At 39.1% G+C, this 21,402-nt stretch overlaps 1 protein-coding gene across 3 annotated transcripts in view; it reads right to left on the reverse strand.

Annotated features, from left to right (window-relative positions):
* The window catches only part of LOC149316472 (transforming growth factor beta receptor type 3-like), a 182,764-nt gene that overhangs the window by 8,275 nt on the left and 153,087 nt on the right, over window positions 1-21,402 (reverse strand). For 2 of the 3 annotated variants that reach the window (XM_089515596.1, XM_089515595.1), the window contains exons 13-16: window positions 20,460-20,759; window positions 16,065-16,185; window positions 10,995-11,033; window positions 7,235-7,342 (exon numbers count right to left, since the gene is read on the reverse strand). In XM_089515596.1, coding sequence (XP_089371722.1) covers window positions 7,235-7,342; window positions 10,995-11,033; window positions 16,065-16,185; window positions 20,460-20,759 — 568 coding nt within the window. The remainder of the gene's footprint in view (window positions 1-7,234; window positions 7,343-10,994; window positions 11,034-16,064; window positions 16,186-20,459; window positions 20,760-21,402) is intronic. The other variant, XM_089515597.1, reaches the window with a different exon arrangement.

Here is a 21,402-nt window from a genome sequence, read left to right on the forward strand (position 1 = left end):
TTCATTTCTGCCCCCACCCCCTACTCCACACAGTTATGTCCCTTTGTCTCAGTGGCACAGACCTCTGCTGGAGTTCAAAGATTTCATCTTGCAGCCTCCTCTTCTAAGAAAAATGATTGGCTGGAGCCTGGAAAATTTCTAGGTTTTGGACTGCAGCCCAGGATTCTGGGAGCTGTAGTCCAAAAATAAAGGGGGAACTTTTCCAAGCTCTGATTGGTCACACATAAAATAAGCCTTGGAATCATAGCTCTACAGAGACTAGAGAGTTGAGCACCAACTGGCAGGAAAGGGTACAGAAATGCAGCTGTAAAGATGAGCCGCAGCTGACTAAATTCCCAAACTTTTTCCCTTCTCTGTTCTCAGCTTGCTTTACCCCATCTTTCTTTTCTTTGACACCTGCTTCTTCTCAGGCACCAATTTGCTATTTGGAGCCTGGGATTTTCAAACATGCAAAGAGGGTCCAGGGAGCTTGTTGGCTTCCTAATAGCTTTTGTAACACTGCACCGAATGCGCCTTTCCCTTGCTACTGTTCCTAGGGATAAAGACTCCTGCAAGAAAGGCCACCAAGTCCCAAGAATAATTTATTAATGTCCAAATCATCTCAGCTTTATGACAATAACCTTTTTGCCTTTCTGGTGAAACTATCCAAGAGGTGGAAGTGGATAGACTGGCAAACACCAGAGACATTATTAGGAATACCACCCCTCTTTTCAAAATGATAGTTTTTAATAAATGTTCAAAACACATTTGACTCATGTCCCTTCACTGGGCTCATTTGTTAAGTTTGGGGTGAAGAACGTGTGGTTCTCCAGATATTTTTAGACTGCAGCTCCCACCAGCCCGAAAAACTCACAAAAAACTATGCATCACCGAGGGTTTTAGCATTCTTCCATTTGTGTGCTATCACCAGCTCAGGAACAACAATCAAGAAATTCTGCAATATGTTAAGTTACAAGCCACCCCGGTTGTGTTCCACAGAGAGGTGAGATATAAATATTGTAAATGTTATTATTATTATTATTATAACTTATAACAGCCACAGGCAGCACCGCCATTATCCATTTAGCCTGAAAGCACTGTTAGTAGATTAAAGCCAAATTCATACTTCTCGTGCAACCTGATAGATAAGTGCACATCCTTTTAATTGTATGCAAGATCCTGTTTCTGAAAACCCTTTCAATGGAACAGACACACACAACCACTGGTATCTTTTTGAAAAAAATTGCTTCTCAAATACTAAAAGTTTAAAACTTTGGGAGTGAGTAAGTGGGAATTGCTTTTTAAATCTCCTCTCTCCTTGTGGAAGGCTCCACAATATATTCGTCCCAGTAGATCTGTGAAGTGGATTAAAGTACTAAAGTTTTCAATTTACTGATGAAAAACACAACCTGAAAGACAGTGATCTAAGTTGTCTGACATCAAAACCCAAGAAGCAAGATCTGGAAGTGCAATTTGATACCTAGTTCTCCATATCTATATAACCATAGGAGCAAATCCTTCTTTCTCAGACCAAGGTGGTAGTTTCACAAAATGGCTGCTGCATCCCATCTATAGGGCTGTAAACAAACTTTAAGCCATTGGACCATAAACATCTGAGTGAAACAACATGTACTTTATTATTCACACCTAGGAAGACTGCCAGTACTGCTCCCTGTCCAGGAAGTCTTACTGTTTGCTTTGCTATCCCCTTTTGCCAAATTATTTGTTGCTTTGTCAGTTGATTTCAATCAGATTCCATTACAAAGAGTTTTTAAAATTTCCATAGTTTGGAGGGGATGTTAAGTTTGTTAACTGGCAGCAGCGCCTCAAAGACAGAGGGACAATATCTTTAGACCTTAATGGGACAGGCTACACCTCTCTGTATGTGTGCACACACATACATTTTGGAACTCCTTGCACTGACTTTGAACTAATAACTTATTGTGTTCTTGGCCTTTTACACTTGCAAGATTTGTTCACATATGTTAGGAGAGGGATTGAGGAAGAAACTATTTTCCTTAACCATTTGGTCTCTTAAATTAAGCAAAGTTTTTCCTTCTTAAAATAACCACATTTGAAATGTTGTGCCAGAAGAGTGTTCTAGAACACCATGAATTGTCAGAAGGAGCAAATAAATGGGTCTGACAGCAAATCAAGCCTGAACATTCCCTACAAGCAAAACTGGCAAACTGAGGCTATCGTACTTTGAGACACTATGATTCACTGCAAAAGGTGATAATGCTAAGTAAAGATGAAGGCAGTAGATGAAGAGGGAGACTGCACCACATGAGCCAGAGTTTGCAAAACCTGAGCAGGGCTATTGAAAGTCTCTTATTCATAGGGTCATAATAAGGTGAAGCCAACCTAATGGCAATTTGCACACCTAATTTCATATCATGTACAAATGAAGGAGACAAGTGGTAAATAAAACAAAATACAAATGCAACAAATATAAAGCTATGTTGTTATGCTCCATAACATTTTAGCACAGCCAAGATTCACATGTCACAGTGAACAGCTATTCATTGCCTATTCAACACATTTCTGTTACTTTTGTTCATTCTTGATTTGTAATCAGGTGCTAGAACATATAGCCACACCTGGACAGAATGAACATGTTTGTGTGAATTGATAAAAACATGTTCCTTTTATATAAAATGATAAAGCTTGGAGTATACTTTGGAAAATGACTGTTTTCTTATTGAGGAACTGCCACAAGAGATTATGAGGCAGCCTGTTTATTTGGTAGGGGGATTTTAAAGGAGAGTGGGAGATCTGAGTGGGAAAACCAAACTCGTAATGAAATACCAGGAGCAGGTTCGTATAATTGTATCCTCTTACTTTTCCAACCTAAGTGAAGGATTGCAATGTGCTCCTGTGATGACATATAAACAATTGTACTTGAGGACTCTGTAGCAGTGATGACAAATCTGTCCTTCACCCTGGATCCTACCTGGGATTTCACAATTGGTACAAAGGAAGATGCTGCATTCTTTTAGGAGTACAACACACAGGCCCACCCACAATGAATCCTAATAGCCAGCAATATGCCAATAAACAAACAAACCAGCCATAAATGGGGGAGGCTATCCATCAGAGACCACCAGTTACTGAAATGGCTTGTGATCAGATCAAATGGGACACAGTTATGTAGCATATGTCTTCCTGCCTAATGTAGATGTTTTTCCCATGGATTTTATGTACACTACAGTTAGGGAATGAGTGGCATCAAACATACTTAAGAGAGAAACGGGTGTATAATAAACACAAGGGAATCATCTTTGTAACCACGGGTGGGTGGAGAGGGTTATCTCATTTCAACTCTCATGGTTATCCTGGGATGCTCAGCTTTTAGCAAAGGATGTTACGAACCTGTACTGACTTTGTAGTTTTAAAAATACTTGTGCCTATACAGAAGCATATATCTTTTAAGAGTGAAAACTGATCATGTGGGTGGGGAGGAACATGAAAACACTGCATTTACAAAGACAGATACTAAATATACCAAATATACAATGAGATCTCTGCTTAAACTTCTAGGGAAAATGTCTGAATTCTGCTGCAGTCCTCAGTTATTCTTATACTGTTTTTAAAAGCATTACATAGAAAGACAAAACAGCTCAACTAGTAAACCCAGCAAGCATTTGTTTATTTTATCAGTTGCATTTGTATCTTGTTTTCCTGCCAACTAATTCAAGGAGTTACGTAGTGTTATCCAGTGTTTCCCTCACAAGAAGCCTGTGAGGTAAATTAGGCTGAGAGACAACAGCCATGTTTGGATGACAAAATCCTATGTTTAACAAGCCAGGATTACATGTGAGATGCACACAATGACATACAGCCTTCATTTTGTATGAGAAAAGAAACAACCCAGGAAGCTGCAGTGAACCATAGTGAAACCTGTGAGCTTAGTGGGAGAGCACATGCTTTGTGTATGGAAAACATCAGGCTCATTTGTTGGTGTTTCCAGGAAGGGCCTCAAAATATCTGTCTGGAATCCTGCAGAACAAATGCCCAGATAAAGCTGAGCTGTGGTCATCCACGTTCTGATGTTGGATAAGACAACTTCCTGTGTAATCCCTGAATCATGAAAATGAAACCAGAAAACTAAGAATAGCTTCTAAACAAGCTAGCATATGAAACACTTGGTTTTTGTTTCCCGACTTGCTTGGCAGACATTAACCATATGTTGAAGTTCACATGTAACAAGAAACTATGGTCAACTAAGGCTTCCTGATGTCTTCCCTCACTTAAGCAAAGGGAAAAGCACACAGGAGTAAAATGGCAATGGAGATTATCACATAGGGAAATGGACATCTTTGTCCCATCCTTATCGCATGAAGGACTTTCATACAACGTCACACTTATCCAGTCATTATCCCGACAATGAAGGACAACTTATGAAGTTGTACTGATCCTATCATTGTCCTGTCAGTGAGCTGGAACTGTCCCATCATTTCCCTTCATTTTTCATTAACAGAATAGCCCATCAACACTGGTGACAGGATAATTCCATTTCGCTGACAGGATAATCATCAGATAAGTGCAACGTATATGATATTCTTTTGTGCCATCGTGATAAGGATGGGAGAGCGATCCACTTCACTCCTGTACCCCATCTAATAATCTCCTGTGTGTTGATGATCTGATTTTTTGAACCTTGTTGTTTGTTGTTGTTGTGTGCCTTCAAGTCATTTCCAAGTTCTGCAGATCCTATCAGGGTTTTTTTAGCAAGTTTCTTCAAAGGGGGTTTGTCATTGTCAACCTCTGAGGCTGAGAGTGTGTGACTTATCCAAGTTTACCCAGTGGGTTTACATGGCTGAGGTGGGATTCAAACCTTTGAACCTGCTCAGCTGAATTCGTGGCTGAAGAAAGAGAGGGAAACCTAGGTGTACTAAGTTCAAGCACTAAGTTCCAACTAGAAATAAATGTGCCATTTTATTTATTCAGGAAAACCAGATGACATGGTTTCTCAAAAATGGGTCAACATGATTGTTCCCCAACTTTTAAAATGCTCCAAGCACCTATTGTTTTTTTCCCCCATTCCTCTCACTCATGTACAAACAAAATAAGTCAGGAAAGCTGGCTAGAGCTATTCTTTATTCAGCTTTGCCCAAGGGAAGGGATATCCAGTGGGGTGGGGTGGGGTGGGTGGGCAGGAGAACATGGCAACTTCATGATAAAGTCTTTGAAGGGAAGCTCATATGTTTCATTTTTTTTAATGGAGTTAGGTTTAGTGCTGTAGTCAGATTAGAGTTTTCTTCTTAAATTATATTACAGTGATGGCATGGTAATAAGGCTTTGCAACTGTGTAAAATAGCATGCTACAGTACATCTCAGTGTACTCAGTGTTCCTCATACCTGGCTGCATCTACATTGCAGAATTAATGCAGTTTGATACCAGTTTAACTGCCATGGCTCAATGCTATGGAATTATGGGATCTGTAGTTTTGTGATATATTTAGCCTTCTCAGGGAGCTCTGATGCCATAACAAACTATGAATCCTAGGATTCCATAGGATGGAGCCATGACAGTTAAATATTAAAATGTGGGGGGCAGTAAGATTTCTTGACAGTAATTGGCTTCACGATCTGAAATATACTAATTTGTAGACAATGGGTTTTCCACATTTTACTTTCTGTTCCATTCAGGATATACATTTAAAAAACCGAGAGCCATCCTGGTGTAGTGGTTTGAGCATTGGACTTTGACTCTGGAAATAAGGAGTCAATTTCCTGCTCTGCCATGGAAACCCACTGAGTGACCCTGAGTGAGTCACACACTCTCAGCCCCAGAAAGTCTCATGATAGGTTCCCCTTATGGTCATCATAAATTGGAAACAACTTGAAGGCACACAACAACAACAACAACAACAACAACAACAACAACAACAACAACATTAAAAAACCCAGGAAGGCTGAGGTCAGCTCGTCTGTCCTTGGCATGTGATGTGTTGTGCCCAATGCCTCAAGAAACATAGACTGGAGATTTAAATGCTCTATTTGCCATTTTAAATTTTTTAACAAAGTTTCCAGTTTCTCATCAGATTTTGTTTTATCTGAAGGATCAGATAAGATTTGGCACAAGAGACCATGCCCACCACTAGAGCTAAAATGCCAGCACTCTTCCTTGTTTCTTTGTTGCAGTGGTATGAAGCTCTGCACTAGACCAGATCAATAGCACAGTGAGAAGAGTGTGATTTGCAGTTTCCCCTTATGAAAGCATCCTCTCACACATTTCTTCTAACTAAGAAAAACATACGCAGACCTGATGAAGAAATGCAGTTTTTCATCTGGAAATTACCGATAATAAAATAGTTAATTCTTCTCTCCCTGCAGTGCTGCTGATCACATTCATGATCAGCCATGGGCATTGCTAAGTAAAATCAAGAATGGTAGAGTTTTTTCTCCCATGTCACAACTAACTTGGCACTTAATGCACAATTATAAATCAATAGGCATTTTCTGCTGATGTTGGAAGGAATGTGGAATACATTCTAAATCCAAAGAAATAGGTGTGTACATACCCACTTGTTTATTTTCTCTTCCTTGCTCTGTTTTTCATTCCTTTTTATCTATGAAACCTGAGAAATATGCCAATGATACACAGTATTTCCATGCAGACTAATAACTATAGTTTTATATACCTACTATCTCATATAGTCACATTTTTGAGTTTGCTTTTGTTTCCAAGTGTGTCAAAAGACTTCTGTTCTTCATACATTGTTTTTCTGTCTCTTATTATCAATTTCATTTCATTCAGTAAGTTTTCCTCAGAGAATATATACCTGGCAGGCCATTGTACACAAAGTCACACTGCAAATCTCTTACATGTGTCCTTATTTTCAGCTCATGACTGGGTTGCAGCCTCAGTATCAGTTAAAGGAAATACTAAGCAAGGCTAAGTAATTTTCCATCTGTGCTTTAGATATAAATATAAAGCATTTTAAGACCCCTCCTCTGCATAGACATTATTTTTCTCTAACCAATAAAAACTGGGACGAAAGCATGATAAATACATAGAATAGTTGCCTATTATGCTATATTAACTTTCTCCATATTTAAGATCCCACTGCTCTTGGAACTAAGTTATTTAACATGATTTTTGAGCAAGACAACCTATGACTGTCCTGGGGAAAGTTTTGATTTTCAGGGCAAATCCATGCCTAGCAAATGTACCCAAAATTACAAACGCACTATGCAGTCTGGATGGATGGGGGTGAGATAGATTGGACAGAGAAATGGTCACACTCACCTGTATGGGAATAGATGAACCATAATGCTCCTGTTAGCAAGGCCCCAATCACAAAAGCTGCAAAGGCAATGCCCACAACTGTCATTGTGTCCAGGCCGTAGACGACAGCTGTGAAAGGAAGAATAAACAAGAAAGTCAAATCAGGGCTTGCCTTATTGAGCACAGCATCTACGTTTTGGCATGTTCTCCTTGTATTTAAAAAGAAGAAACAAGCAGATGGTACAAAGTCAAAGACGCAGTTGTGTTAATCTGGAAAATCAGTATGCAAAGGGATCTTGTAGCACCTTCAAGACTAAATGAAAGAAATAAATTGAAGTATAAGCTTTCATTGACTTGGTCTACTACCTCAGATGTATCTCAAGTCTACAAAGCTCATACTACTGGCTTCTTTCCTTCAGTTAGTCTCAAAGTTGCTGCAAGATCCCTTTGCAAGGAGATGGTCTCATTGTTCCTCCTGTCTCCTGACTACTCACCCAGCCATGCAATAAGCAGAGCTTACCAGCTAATAGCCCACCAGCTCCCTGGCCAGCCTGCCATTGGAAAACTCAGATTAAAATTTCTGCTGGAAATAGAGCCTCTCTTTGCTTCCCTCGCTTTCATGCCAATGCCACCAAACATCACCCTCCCTCCTTGCTATGTTAAGGCCTATTTGTGCTGAAGAAAGAGAGGTGACTAAGTGAAAGGCAGAGAGGGGTGTTGCTATGGGGAAGGTGATATGATGGCACTGCCTGTTAAATAAGAATTCTGCCCTACCCATGAAATTTTTCTTCAGTCCCCAAATGTCTAGCATTGCAGTAACTTAAAATTTCGGTTGAGCATTTAGAAATATAGTTCAGGCATCCAAAGAAAATGTGCAGTCACAGTTACCAAGGGAATGAGAACACGGCAGAAACAAAATCATTCCAGCTGTGAACAATTTTCAACGTTGCACTCTCTGCAACACTATAAATTTATTGACTGTAGGAAAATTTCATTTGGGGACAGAATTCCTATGTGGGAGACATGTTCATCCCCCCCAAAATAGTGAAAGGGAACTTTCTAATCAAACACTTGAGAGATGGAAGGCTTTGGATTCTTTAAATAGATAGTTGCACATATCAGTCCCTATATCTGCACACAGGTTAGTACTTGGATGGAAGATCACCAATGGATGTCAGGTACTGTAGGCTATATTTCAGAGGAAGAAACTGGCAAAATCACCTCTGAATATTCCTTGCCTAAGGAAACTCAATGAAGTTCATGGAGCCGCCATAAGTCAACAGGAGACTTGAAGGCACATACATCCACCTCTACACTTGATTTATCAAGGTTTCAGGCTAGCTTGCTAATCAAAGGCAGAATGAAATCAATATGCCTGGGGTGTCTACATCGTTTCCAGAACAATGCATGAAAGAAGGATATGGTCTAAATATGTGGCCATGAGCAACCTGAAGCAAGCTCCGAATTTGAGCGTCACTAGGTTTCCTGCTGGTTGTTGCCTGTTTTGAGGTTTGAGAGACTAAAATAACTCACATCTCTAATTTTAGTAGGGTTATTTTTACATTCGCATGTCCTTCAAGCATGTGCCTTTGGGGTAAGGCAGAATTAAAAAAGAATATCAACTAATTAAATACACTCTCTGCCAATTTTGCTCTGTCTCCTCGGCATCTTCAGCCTATTAGGTGGGAGAGTGGGAAGCCTGTTAACTGGGAAGTGGTGCCAACTTGAAAGTCAGCAAATACATAAATAGAACAATTGCTTTTCACATTTGGCAGCACTTTAAATCATGGAAACCAGTTCCAGGCCAGTATATTGAATTCTCTTTGCGGGAGAGGCAGGGCAGTTGTATGAGCATTCATCTGGTGCATGAATGTATTGCTCTCGATGTTTACTGAGCAACTGCTGCCACTTCCAGACATTTTAATCTTTTTACTTATTTCATACAGGGGTACCAACATTTAATTTGTATTGACACTAGCCATATAAGTAATATTTCCAGGAATTTGGGCTTTAGGAGCAAAGCATGTCACTATATCTACAGCTGACCAAGAAAACCAGAAGCCTTAAGGGAATCTGCACTATACAGCTGTGCCAGTCTGATACCTCTCTAACTGCCGTGGCTCCATCCTAAGGAATCTTGGGATTTTATATGTGCAACCCTCAGAAGTGCAGTACAGGGGAATTCATTACAGTTTTCCAGCAGAAAATTATAAATACCTCATGAAGCAACAAATACAAGATTCCATAATACTTAAGGAAGAGATCAAATGGCTGTAACTATGTAGCACAGATATTAAGTCTGCAACTAAATTTGACTAGATAGTTACTTGCCAAAAATCTCTCCTGCCACAGATATCACCTTTCGTCAAGGAGATGCAAAGCCAGGTCTTAGATAACTGGATTTGACCCGGGGACTCCAGTTGCTGACCTCAGTTATATAAACTTCCTCCCATGCTCTGCTCAATCGTCCTTATTTGTCTCTTTCATCCCTATTTTGTCAATTCTCCAAGGAGCCCAGAGTAGCAATGTAAATCCTCACTTATCTAGGTCTTGTGTGGAGCATGAAAAACAGCCATTTTTTTTATCCTTGCCTTTGAGCTGAGTAAAAAAATTATGTTGGTCTTGAGAAGGTTTTTGTGTTTGTGAGAAAGGTCTTTGTGCAAACTGTGTAACTGTGTAAACTGAACAAACCGTTTATCTAAATAGTAATAGCAGCAGGCTTATCCTAATCAGTCAGTCCTTTTGTGCTTACTGTGTGCATCAGAAATCAGTCAGCCCTTCCTTTTGTGTGTTCCATTGTATGTATACTTGTCATCACAAAGGGAGGACAGCAGAGCTTTTTCAGTTATGGCACCTCAGTTGTGAATTGCCTTTCCCTTGGAGGCCTCATTGGCATCTATTCTGGCTTCACTCCAATGCCAAGTAAAAACATGGCTTTTTATTCAAGTATTTAGGTGTAATGATTTATGACAAAGTCTACATGCACATGGTTTAATCTGTTTTAACCTGTTATATTGTTCAATAGGCTTTCAGTCTATTTATATTATTTTTATTTTTTATATTTTTAAAAAACTGCTTAAACTGATTTTAAATTGCCCTGAGATGCTGTAATACAGGGCAAGAGATAAATATTTTAATAATTAATTTAAAATGAATGAATAGTTCCACATAGAGTCATTTTTGCAGACATTATGGAAATCTCAGCATTTTGCTTTCCTTTGTCTTGTTCTCACGCTAGAGATGAGAAGTCTTGTAGATTATGTTGTTTTCTTGACAATCAATCTCAATATATTGAGGACAGAACAAGAAATTTTGCTAGGATTTATTGTATTCCAAGTTCAGAAAGGTAGGTTGAGGAACAACTACAGCTTAGAAAGAAATACATAGTATGAAAGCTCTTATGCAGGTCCTTTCGGGAAAAGTCGTGCTTGAGAGGGAACAATTTGAAGTGCAGAAGCACTTTCCAGATCTTTGGAAATGCAAGTTGACGTTGTATATAAATGTTGTATATAGACCAATTATATTTCAACTCTCTTCCATAAGAATACCCTGTTGTATTTCTCTAAAACGGAATGGCATATGTGTTTTTTACTGTTTTATTGTGTTTTAACTGTTTTAAATTAATGCTTTAATTGGATTTATTGTTTAATGCTTTGTAAAACATTTATACTACATATTGTTTTGGCTATTTTCTTTTAAATTATACTGCAAGCTGTTTTGGACCTCTTATTGGGAGACAAGCAGAATATAAATTGAATAAACAAACAAACAAGCAACTTACGCTGTAACCCTTCAGGAGGCTTTGGATAAGAAGATTTATCTGTCAAAAAACAAAAGCCAGTAAATGAATGGTGTTTGCTTCAGCAGAACTGTATAAATTACATTGGCAGTATGTTTACACAGCATGATTAGAAATGCACCGAGAACCCAAATTAGCATGTAAGGAAGGGGACAAATCAATTTCTTACTTAATCATATATCTGCAAGGAGTTATCTGCAATCAGCAGCAGCATACAGTTTTAGGCCAGTAACTAGGAATGGGTGATCTTACAGATGCTGCTGGTCTGCAATTCCCATGATCCATCGCCATTAGGTTTGCAGGCTAGGGAATATGAGAGTTCCAGTCCAATAATATCTGGAGGACTAGATGCGGGCATGGTTTCCAGACTTTTCACCATTTTGGTCAACCCTCCTCTGGATACATTCCATCTCGTCCACATCCTTCTTGAACTGCGGCACCCAGAATTGGACACAATATTTCAGATGAGGCCTGCTCAAAGCTGAATAGAATGGTAGTGTTTACCTCCCTTGATCTAGACACTATACTCCTATTGATGCAGCCTAGAATTGCACTGGCTTTTTTAGGTGCTGTGTCACACTGTTGATTTATGTTCAGCCTGTGGTCTACTAAGACTCCGAGCTCCATTCAGATGGACTGTTGTCAAGCCAGGTGTCATCTATCCTATATCTGTTCATTTCATTTTTTCTGCCTATGTGTAGTATCTTACATTTCCCCCTCTTGAAATCATTTTGTTAGTTTTGGCATAGCTTTCTAATCTGTCAAGGTGACTTCAGTGCTGGTTTGGAAATGTTCTTCCAATGGGAAGGGGGGGTCTTTCAAATCCCTTTAATACCCCCCCCCCCATTTGAAATTTACAGCAAGGACATTGTCCAAATAGTGTCCATCACAATGGCACAATATACTCCTATTCGCACAAGCCGGCTGACCAGTGGAGAAATTATAAATCAGCCCAATGTAAAGAATCGCCACCTCCATGCTGGCAAAACAGAGCTGATTTTCCCAGTGACAGAAGCCATAAAGAGGACATTTTCATTTGTGGCAGAAGAAGGATAACAATAATTTACAAAAAGCATAGTAATTCTCTTGGTTAAGTCCTAACAGTTAACAGAAGGAACAACAATATCATGCCAGAGTCACAACACACATATTTTAATGACATTTATATTTCATATTTATTTTATATATGTGTATATAGTGCCTCATATTCTTTTAAGACATGCTGCTCGCTTCAAAGTTGTTGAGTGAGTGAGAGACACGAAACTGCAGCCACTGAAAGCCTATAGACGTTTATTATTTAAAAGGATATCATACACCAGCTCTAGGTCAAAGGCTTCTAAGTGTTTCCTTAATTTGATTGGGATTTCATTCAATAAGGCAATAGGCTGTGCTGGAAAAATTAGTCTTGTAAAAGAAAACTTGGAAGGGTTCGTTTTCTTCTAGACAGTTAAGCATACCACCCCATCACTATTAATGGCAGTCACGTGCATGACTGGCGGTGGGGAGAGTGGACAGCCTGAACCGAACATTATGTTCTGACTCCCTGTCTACAGAGCCTACAGACCCCTTTGTTTGGCATCTGGTGCAGATCTAACAGGAACGGATCCAATAATATGGCTTGCAACAATACACACAATAGCTGGCCTGTTCTGTATCAGAGTAGATGACAACAAATCCTTGGAGATGTAAATGCTCTTATATAGTAAACTGCTATCATTTATTTTCTAAGCCTTATGAATTTGCTGTCAACTCACAATGGCAGTTAACTTCCAGAAGAGGACTACTTGAAAGCTATACACCAACAAAGACACATTGTACTACTGGCCACAAAGGCAGACATCTGAGAAAAAAACTCAGGAGTCTTTCCATGAGACGTCCCACATTTACTCTAAGACTGTCTTTGATGCACCATGTTCTCTATCACACTATTGTCTTCTTAGCTTGCAGTAAATACAACGGCCTGTTTAAATGGCCTGTCAAGTCATTAACCCCAACCAACACTCATCCCTATTCCTCTAACCAATAATTCCCAATCTTTGGTTGTCCAGGTGTTTTGGACTTCAACTCCCAGAAGCCCTAGCCAACTTGGTCAACAGTCAGGGATGCTGGGAGCTGAAGTCCAGAACATCTGGAAGACTCAAGTTTGGGAACCACTGCTCTAAACAGAGGTTTGTTGTAATCACTGCAACATCAGAGTGATGTCTTGATGGCAAAAGTTATTAATGATGAAGAACACAGAAACTAGGATAGGTCACAGCAGTTTGCTTTTGCCTGGGGGTACAGGGAAGGGCAAGAATCTACTCACTCCTCTTCCTGCTACTGAGTGCAAACTACTTTTGTTTATGTCATTTATTTATTTGATTTATATCCTGCATTTTTTCCTGAACGAGACTCAAAGCAGTTAGAATGGAACCTCTAAAATTAGACTTTGTGCACTTTGAACTCAGTTTGCAGCAACAGAAGTAAGCTGAGGATAAGGGAAGGAGTGTGAGAAGGAGAAACTAGGAGATTTTAAAAGAAGTGGAAAAAGTGGGATCGCAGAAGATTAATCAGGGCTGTCCCTGTCAATTTGGGACAGTAGGAGGGTATGCAGCAGTCAGTGGATGATTGTGGAATAGGACCAAGAAGACACAAACAAGCATGCCTTTTTAATCATGCTGTGTTTGGAGACCAAGCATTTCGTGTTATTCTCAGTAGATTCATTTGTGTTAAGGATAAAAAGTTGCAGCCTCCTACAGTTAAAATTCCCTACAGCCTCATATAGTTAAACAAAAACAGTTGCTCTCCCAGTCCCATAAGCTGCACTGTATGGTATTACCATAAACTGCTTAAAAGGCCAGAAAAGCATGCTCTGCAGGAATGAGGTTAAAGGATTTCTCATCCTTAGCTTTTAAATCTCTCTGGAAAGCATTCCAGAATTTCAAACAGTCTTTGCACGCAAGTGAAAGATTTTGATCTCTGAGTGAAACTGCTGAAACCCTCTAATTAAAGTGCCATATGAACACCAAACAAGTGCAGCCAAGACTAGGGCTTATTTCAACATTTTAAAAATGAATTTATATGTGCATCCCTCCTGTTCTTGTTAAAAGGGCCCAAGGAAAGGATATTTTGAACATACAATTGTGTCATTAATGGGTCCCTCTTTTGTTTGCCACACATATAATGCATACCCTTCAACTATCCTGATCTGATAGGGACAAAAGTAGTCTCCATTCAGTTAACTCAGGAAGGGGGAGAGGAAAGGAGATAAGGCGTTAGAATCTGGCCTTTCCCAGTAGGCTCAGAAAAAAGCAAACTACTGCATCATTGCATAGCTTGTGTATTCTTCCTCATTAACAAGTGTTGTTATGTTGACCACACTCTGACGTTGTGTTGGTACAGAATGCCCTGGTTTTCACTTGTGAGACTTTGAAGGATATGATAATATATCATGATTTTTAAAATGTTAGCACATACCGTACTCTACATTCATTCTTCTCCATATAGTCAAACCAACTGTGTTGGATTATAATGCAAGATTTTATCTGCATACCATAGCTTTTCGCTGTTTTTCCTCACCTATGCTTTGGCTGCATGTATGAACTTGAACAGAAAAATTAGTATAGTTTTGGCTGACTTAAGTGGTTTTAAAGAGAGAGGAGCATTTCTTTTCAATAACTCTACCTGGCAAGAAATACTGACTGCTTTTTGTGGAAAAAATAAGCACCTGCAATTAATTGTAGACTTAATGTAATGTTGTGCACTAATGGTTCAGGAGTGTAAGATTTCAATTCTTTTACAGACCAGTTCATATCCTTCTAGTTAACCTGTGCCCTTGTATACAGTACTGAACATTAAGGAACACTCAACTGGAATAGTGAAGAAGACATACTCTCTGACTGCCCTAATTTGCCAGGGAGAGTCCTGATTAATCCTCTGCCATCCCACTTTTCCAGCAGCTTTTAAAATGTTCCAGTTCCTCTCTCCTCCTCCCAGTTTTCACCTTTATCCCCAGCTTACTTCCACTGCTGGAAACTGAGTTCAAAGTGCAAAAGTAGCTTGCACTCAATTAGCAAGGGGAGAAAAAAGGTGGAGAGTGAAACCTTGCTCTTCCCAGTAGGCTCAGGCAAAAGCAAACTGCTGTGGCTTCTCCTAGCCTGTGTGCTCTTCCTCATTAATAACTTGAGCCACTTCAACTACACCCTGATGTTGCTTGGGTATACATGTCTGGTGTTCATCTGTAAAATCTTAAAGGGTATGAGAAGATATTTGGGTGACTAAAAGCAAATTTACTGGGAAAACTATAGTTTGACAAGTTCCATAACAATCTTATACTAGACAGGATACCACTGCAGCCTCTCCAAGCTTGTGTGATCTACCTCATTTAAACATTAGCCATCTTGATCACACTCTGATGTTGCTTGGCCACACATGACCTAGTTTTCATCTGTTGAAGGGTATGATATCATGTCATAAGGCTCTATTTCAGTTATGTCATAGAGATGATAAAAGAGCTCATATATATCCACACAAACATAAGATGAAAAACAAATGAATGCTTCCAGGCTCTCAGCTCTTAATAAGAGTTATCTCAATAGAGGGTGCAGCCATTTTCTCTGGGGCTGTTCATTTTATTTACAAAAGCACACCATCCATGCTTTAATAGTTTCAATACGTTGGAAGTTCTGCATAATTATGATGCTTAAATATTTACAGCCACAAAAGAAAGAAATTATAAAACTTTCAGTGCTGACACAATAAAGTGTTGCTGGAAGCAATTGTATAGCAGTCCAGAATGCTTATCAATTCCATATTGTCATATAGCATTGAAGTGCATTTCTTTTCTAGTCTTTTGCCAAAATGCATTTTGATAAACATGTAAGAGAGGTTTTCAAAAAAGAGTAATCAAATGTTAGTGCTCATAGATGATGGTGCCCTGTAGCCCAAGAAAGAAGGGATATAAATATATTAAAATATGAAACTATGCAAAACTAGAAGGATGTTTTTACAATTCAAGTGGTAGTATAGAATAAAAGGCACTTCTATAAATAGATTTAAATTTTTATTTGATACCTTCTGGCCTCCCTTTATGCATTATCACAGCAAGGGGTTTGGTGAAGGTTTTCTTATTCTGCATCATTGCCAGGATCATGTCAACACTGAGGAAGGTGCAAGCTTCATCAGGAGGGATGCACTACAGCATGGAGACAACAGGCAGCTTGTGAGATCAGGGACTCAAGCATTTACATTATCAGAGCAAATGTACAGCTGCCTCACTACCAGCAGCACTCAAGTTGTGTTTACCTAAAAGAAAACAATCATTACCAAACCCTCCCCAGTCATCTGAGTCTTATTCCAAGGAGGCATCTGCAGCTGTGCTTCAAGATATAAGCTCTCCCTCCACTACTGAGTTTGCTTAAAATATCTACCAATCATCAAAGCTGCGTAGGTTTGCTACACCTGTAACACCCAGTGCACTAATGTTACATTTTGTTGCATAGGCACTCCATCAGATAGACCTCCAGAGCTCCAAACAAGTTCTAGTAGTATTCACCTCCATCAGGAACAGCAACTTTGTAAAGCTAATATGGCCTACTTTCCCATGCAAGAGCAAAACAGCCCCCAATGCTTGGTATTACAATTGGGATAGCTCACAGCAGTACATTGTACCTGTGAAAATGCATCCTCCCCCCCAGCAATGAAATTCAGAGGGAAAAGAGAAACTTGGGCTGGATGACACATGGTGTCATGTCCACAAAATAAAATGTGCTGGTGCTTCAACTGTGTGAGCTAGCCAGGACTCCAGAATGCTATGAGAGGTTGAACCTCCCTTATCAAAAATGCTTGGGACCAGAGGTGATTTAGGTATTATTATTATTATTATTATTATTATTATTATTGATTTTGGAATATCTGTATTTCCATATATGTCCATATTGAGATATTTTGGAGACGAGACCCAAGTCTAAACATAAAATTAATTTATGTTTTATATATACGTTACACAAATAGCCTGAAGGTACAGTGGACCCTTGTTATCCGCTGGGGTTTGGTTCCAAGATCCACCGTGGATAACAAAATCCATGGATGCTCAAATCCCATTAAATATAATGGCATAGCAAAATGGTGTCCCTTATTTAAAAAAAAATGGAAAATCAAGGTTTGATATTTGAAATTTATATTTTTTTGAACATTTTCAAACTGTGGATGCTTGAATCCATGTATAAAAAATCTGTGTATAAGAAGGGCCGACTGTAATTTTATACAGTATTTTTAATAATTGTGTGCATAAAATGACATTTGTATATATTGAACCATTAAAAAACAAAGGTGTCACTATCTCAGATGCTCATGAAAAAAGTTTTGAGTTTTGGAATATTTTGGATTTTGGAATTTCAGATAAGGGAGCCTCAACCTTCAGTAACATAAACATGGCCCTAGGTGTGAAATCAGAATTGTTATGGAAAGTTTCCTCTCCCTTGCACCATCTTCTTTATTACCATTTACCACACAGAATCATAAAATTCTGTGATTCTATGATTTTTCCACTTTCCACCATTTTCTTTAGTACAACATTTCTCATGAACTAACCACATTTCTTCATCGTTGCCAGTTAATGCCAAAGATGAAGACTGAGGGCAGCGAAACTCACATTGCCAGAGCCCCAAATCCCATGAGGAATTGTGCTAAACCACATGGTGACTAGAGAGGGTGGTGATGCCCTAGATGAGTCCAAATATGCTTATTTGTGAAAGGATGATCTTATCTGGAGGTAGGTAGGTGGGTAAGTGAAGAATTTTCCTCCTTAGAACAATGAATATTTTTCTCCCTCCATAAATACATTGACTAATTCCATAAACTGAATATGCTGTGCAAATGTGAGATAAGCAACAAAAGGAATGCAAAAAACAAGTTCAAACACTCATTTATTTCCCTTCAGATTCTTCCCAAGGCAGGTCAAGGTAATAATTCACACATGGAGATACAAAAACAATGGGAGTATTATATCTCAGCAGGATCTGGAAAATGAATGCTAATGCACTGTTTACAACTAACATTATAGAATAGCTGAGATAAATCTGGCCTGCTCCCCAAATGGAAAGCAATTTCTATTTATCAACTGTAATCATTTAGTGGAAAATATAAATCATGCTGTCAAAGAATTGCAGAAGTTCTCACTGAGAAAACGCAATAAATATTCTCCCAATGTTGTTAATTACAATCATTCATAAATACTTTAGTCAATTCCATGAATTTTTACAGTTGAATTTTCTATAGATTTTATTTACATCTAGAATCCCTGGCAATGGATACAGCAGCGGCAGGTAAAGGATGACCCTGGGGCCACATGTGGCCTTCAATGTTAATTTGTGGCTTTCAATCCCTTCAGAGTCCATAGACCACTCTTTCCTCATGTCTCCCAAAAGGTGAACTGCCTCTTCTAGAACTCTCTACATAGGAGGAGTCAATTCACATTATAAATGGGTTGTTTAACAAACCAGAAATGGACTTCAGGCTTCTACGACTTTTTTGGTTTTTTATTTGGTTTTTTTTGGTGGGTTTTTTTTTGTTTGTTTTTTCATTTTTGGCAGTCAGGGTCAGAAAATTTTTCCCTAGAGTGAGTGCCATTGCCCATGCTTGGTATATAGAATGTCTTTGGCCACTATGTTTTGCAGCATTAGCGCAGGACCTAGAAGGATGAGCTCTGAACACAAAATCCCTTCATTCATTATTACGATACTCTCCTCCCCAGTCAAATAGCTAACATGCAACCTTGCCTCTTTATCTGTAGTATGGGAATAATAATATGGGTCTACTCTATTAGCATGTGGAACATTAGGAAGTATACAATATTGTAATTAAAAATTCTACATGTACTGTAGTAACTTATTTTGGACAAGAGCTTAGGAAAGCTACATTTTTGGGCTACGATTTCCAGAATCTTCAAATACAGTCATTCTTAGTTGAAGCCCCCCCACTCAATTTGCCTAAACTTAAGAGGGGGAACAAATGCAGTGGCCATACTGGCTGAGGGACCAGATAATCCAAAAGAAAAACTTGACCAAGAACCATTTTGGGTGGGGAGGAAGAAAATGCTTCCTGATGAAGTTCCAGTTCCAGTCTAAAAGCTTGCTACATTCCTTCCCAAAGCAGATTGTTCTATGTGAGCCAATATGTCTCCATGAAATTGAAGACTTTATTACCCCAGTCTACTACAATCGTGCTAGTTTAAGAATGGAAGCATATCAGTTTAGCATCATTTCTTGTCACACTTTCCCCCACAATAGTACTTTGTGTGATCCATGGTTGTGATCTGTTTTCCACACTGCAAAACTCTGCCTTTCAGGAGGAAGGAGGGTAAACAAGTGATTGCGGCTGTCAACCATCTCCCAAAGCTGGCTGCTGTGTGAAAGTGCATACGGCAGATGGCTTTGGGAAGGTGTTGGTGGCTTTGATTGCAATCACAGCCACCAACACCTTCCCAAAGCCATCTGCCGTGTTCACTTTCACACAGCAGCCAGCTTTGGGAGATGGTTGACAGCTGCAAAAAGGAGAGGAGGGAAAGTAGCAGAATCACACCCACTCACACCACATGACTGCCTGAGAAGTGGAACTGCAGCAGAAGAGATCTACCACACCAAGGCAGAAATGGAAAAGCAGCAAGACTGAGAGTCTATTAATGGGTTTTACCAATCCATGAAAAAGCAACTGTAACAAATGGAATGCAAGGCAGCAGCAGGATGGACATGATGTCATGTGATAAGTTCCAAAGGCACTTTTATCCTGTTAAAATTCTGCTTTTTAGTCTTGTGTGATAAAGTCCTCAGCCAGTCATGTGAAGTAACACCTTTATGATGTAATAACCTGAGGTCTTCAAAATGCACCACATATGATCATTCTATAGAAAGTCTATAGCTCCTTAAGTTATTTGAATACCTCCTTAAACTTCTCTTATTGTCCAACATCAACCATCAAAACAAATATGCACTGTGGCCACCACATGCTGCGGCCCAATCCACTGTAGAGCTGGCTCGAAGCTGGCTCTTCCAGTCTTGCTGCAGCCCCAAGCTGGTTTCCTGGCACCCCAGCAGCGTGTAAATGCCATGCCCTTAAAGCGTCGTGAAATCAGACATGTCTAGTTGACAAGTGTGGCTTCCAGGTGCTTGGGGCATGTGGCTTGTAAATGCCATGCCCCCAACATGGCCAGAAGCCAGATTTTCCAGACCATCTTTTTCAGCCCTTATAGTTATGAAAGTTAATAGAAAACATTCTGGGATAAGTAATATGAGTATTGATCTCCAAATTAAAATCATAAAGAACAAAAACAATATTTGGGACTTTCTGATCTCTTTAATCAGTCTGGAACTACCCATAATCTCCTCATTGCTTTTATTAAAACCCACCCTGAACATATGTTTTATAGTAAATGTTATAAAATCCAGTCATACAAAGAGAGCTGATACTCACCTTGGCCAGTCCTTGAGTATCTTTTTCTTTCTTCGTGCACAAGGTCACCTCACAGTGCAGAAAGAGAAGGGAGGTGTTGAATATGGATTTAAACAGGAAACTAAAATGCTTTTTGTCCATTTGTGCGTTCAGTATAGGAAAATTTGTCTTTGGGATGTTGTAGAATTTTACAGATTCATCTTTAGGACAGATATTTTCAATTATGGTATATTCTGACATCCTGTCAGTGTTTGAGTATGGAGAAATAAAGCAAGTTTGGATTGCAAAGCCCAAGGATCTTTCAGCCTTGGTCAGAGAAATCTGCATCAAAAGAAAAAGAATTTTTATAATTATTATGTTACCCAACATGTTCTTCAGAAATATAGTGTATTTTAACATTGGTAAAACTTTGCAGAGCAACTCTGATAGCAGGAGAAAGGTTAACCAACCTTGGTTCATAAACATTTGTCCCTCATACCACCTGGAAAAATGGAGTAAAAATCTTTGCTTTTCAAAAAAGGTGTAGAAGCCCAGCACAAAGATGTGTTGCCTTTAACAAAAATTTAACCCCACTAAGTTCAGGTTTTCAAAACCAAAACACCCTGAAATAAATTTAGAATAGCATGATATGGTAAAAACCCTTTATGATGAAATTTCAGTAAAAGTGACTGCAACAATACAAAAGAAAAATTGGTTAGCCTATCCAATACCTCTGCTAAAAGCAGCAAAAATATTTTGGCATCTGGGTGATCATTCTGACAATGTATTCCACAGAGCTCTGAGCACCCCAAAACAGAGAGAAGTTGGACAATCTGAGAACATCCAATGTATCTTCCAACTGTCTTGCGTTTTCCTCATTTTCATGCTTTTCATCTGTGAAATGTTGGAGGGTATGATCCAGCAGTGAAGCTTTATTGTTGTAACTGCTCATATTCTTTAAATAGGATAATTCCTATGATTTCAT

Source organism: Sceloporus occidentalis, unplaced genomic scaffold (assembly GCF_023333645.1).
Source record: "Sceloporus occidentalis isolate IW3139 unplaced genomic scaffold, rSceOcc1.0.p SCAF_3, whole genome shotgun sequence".
Taxonomy (NCBI): domain Eukaryota; kingdom Metazoa; phylum Chordata; class Lepidosauria; order Squamata; family Phrynosomatidae; genus Sceloporus; species Sceloporus occidentalis.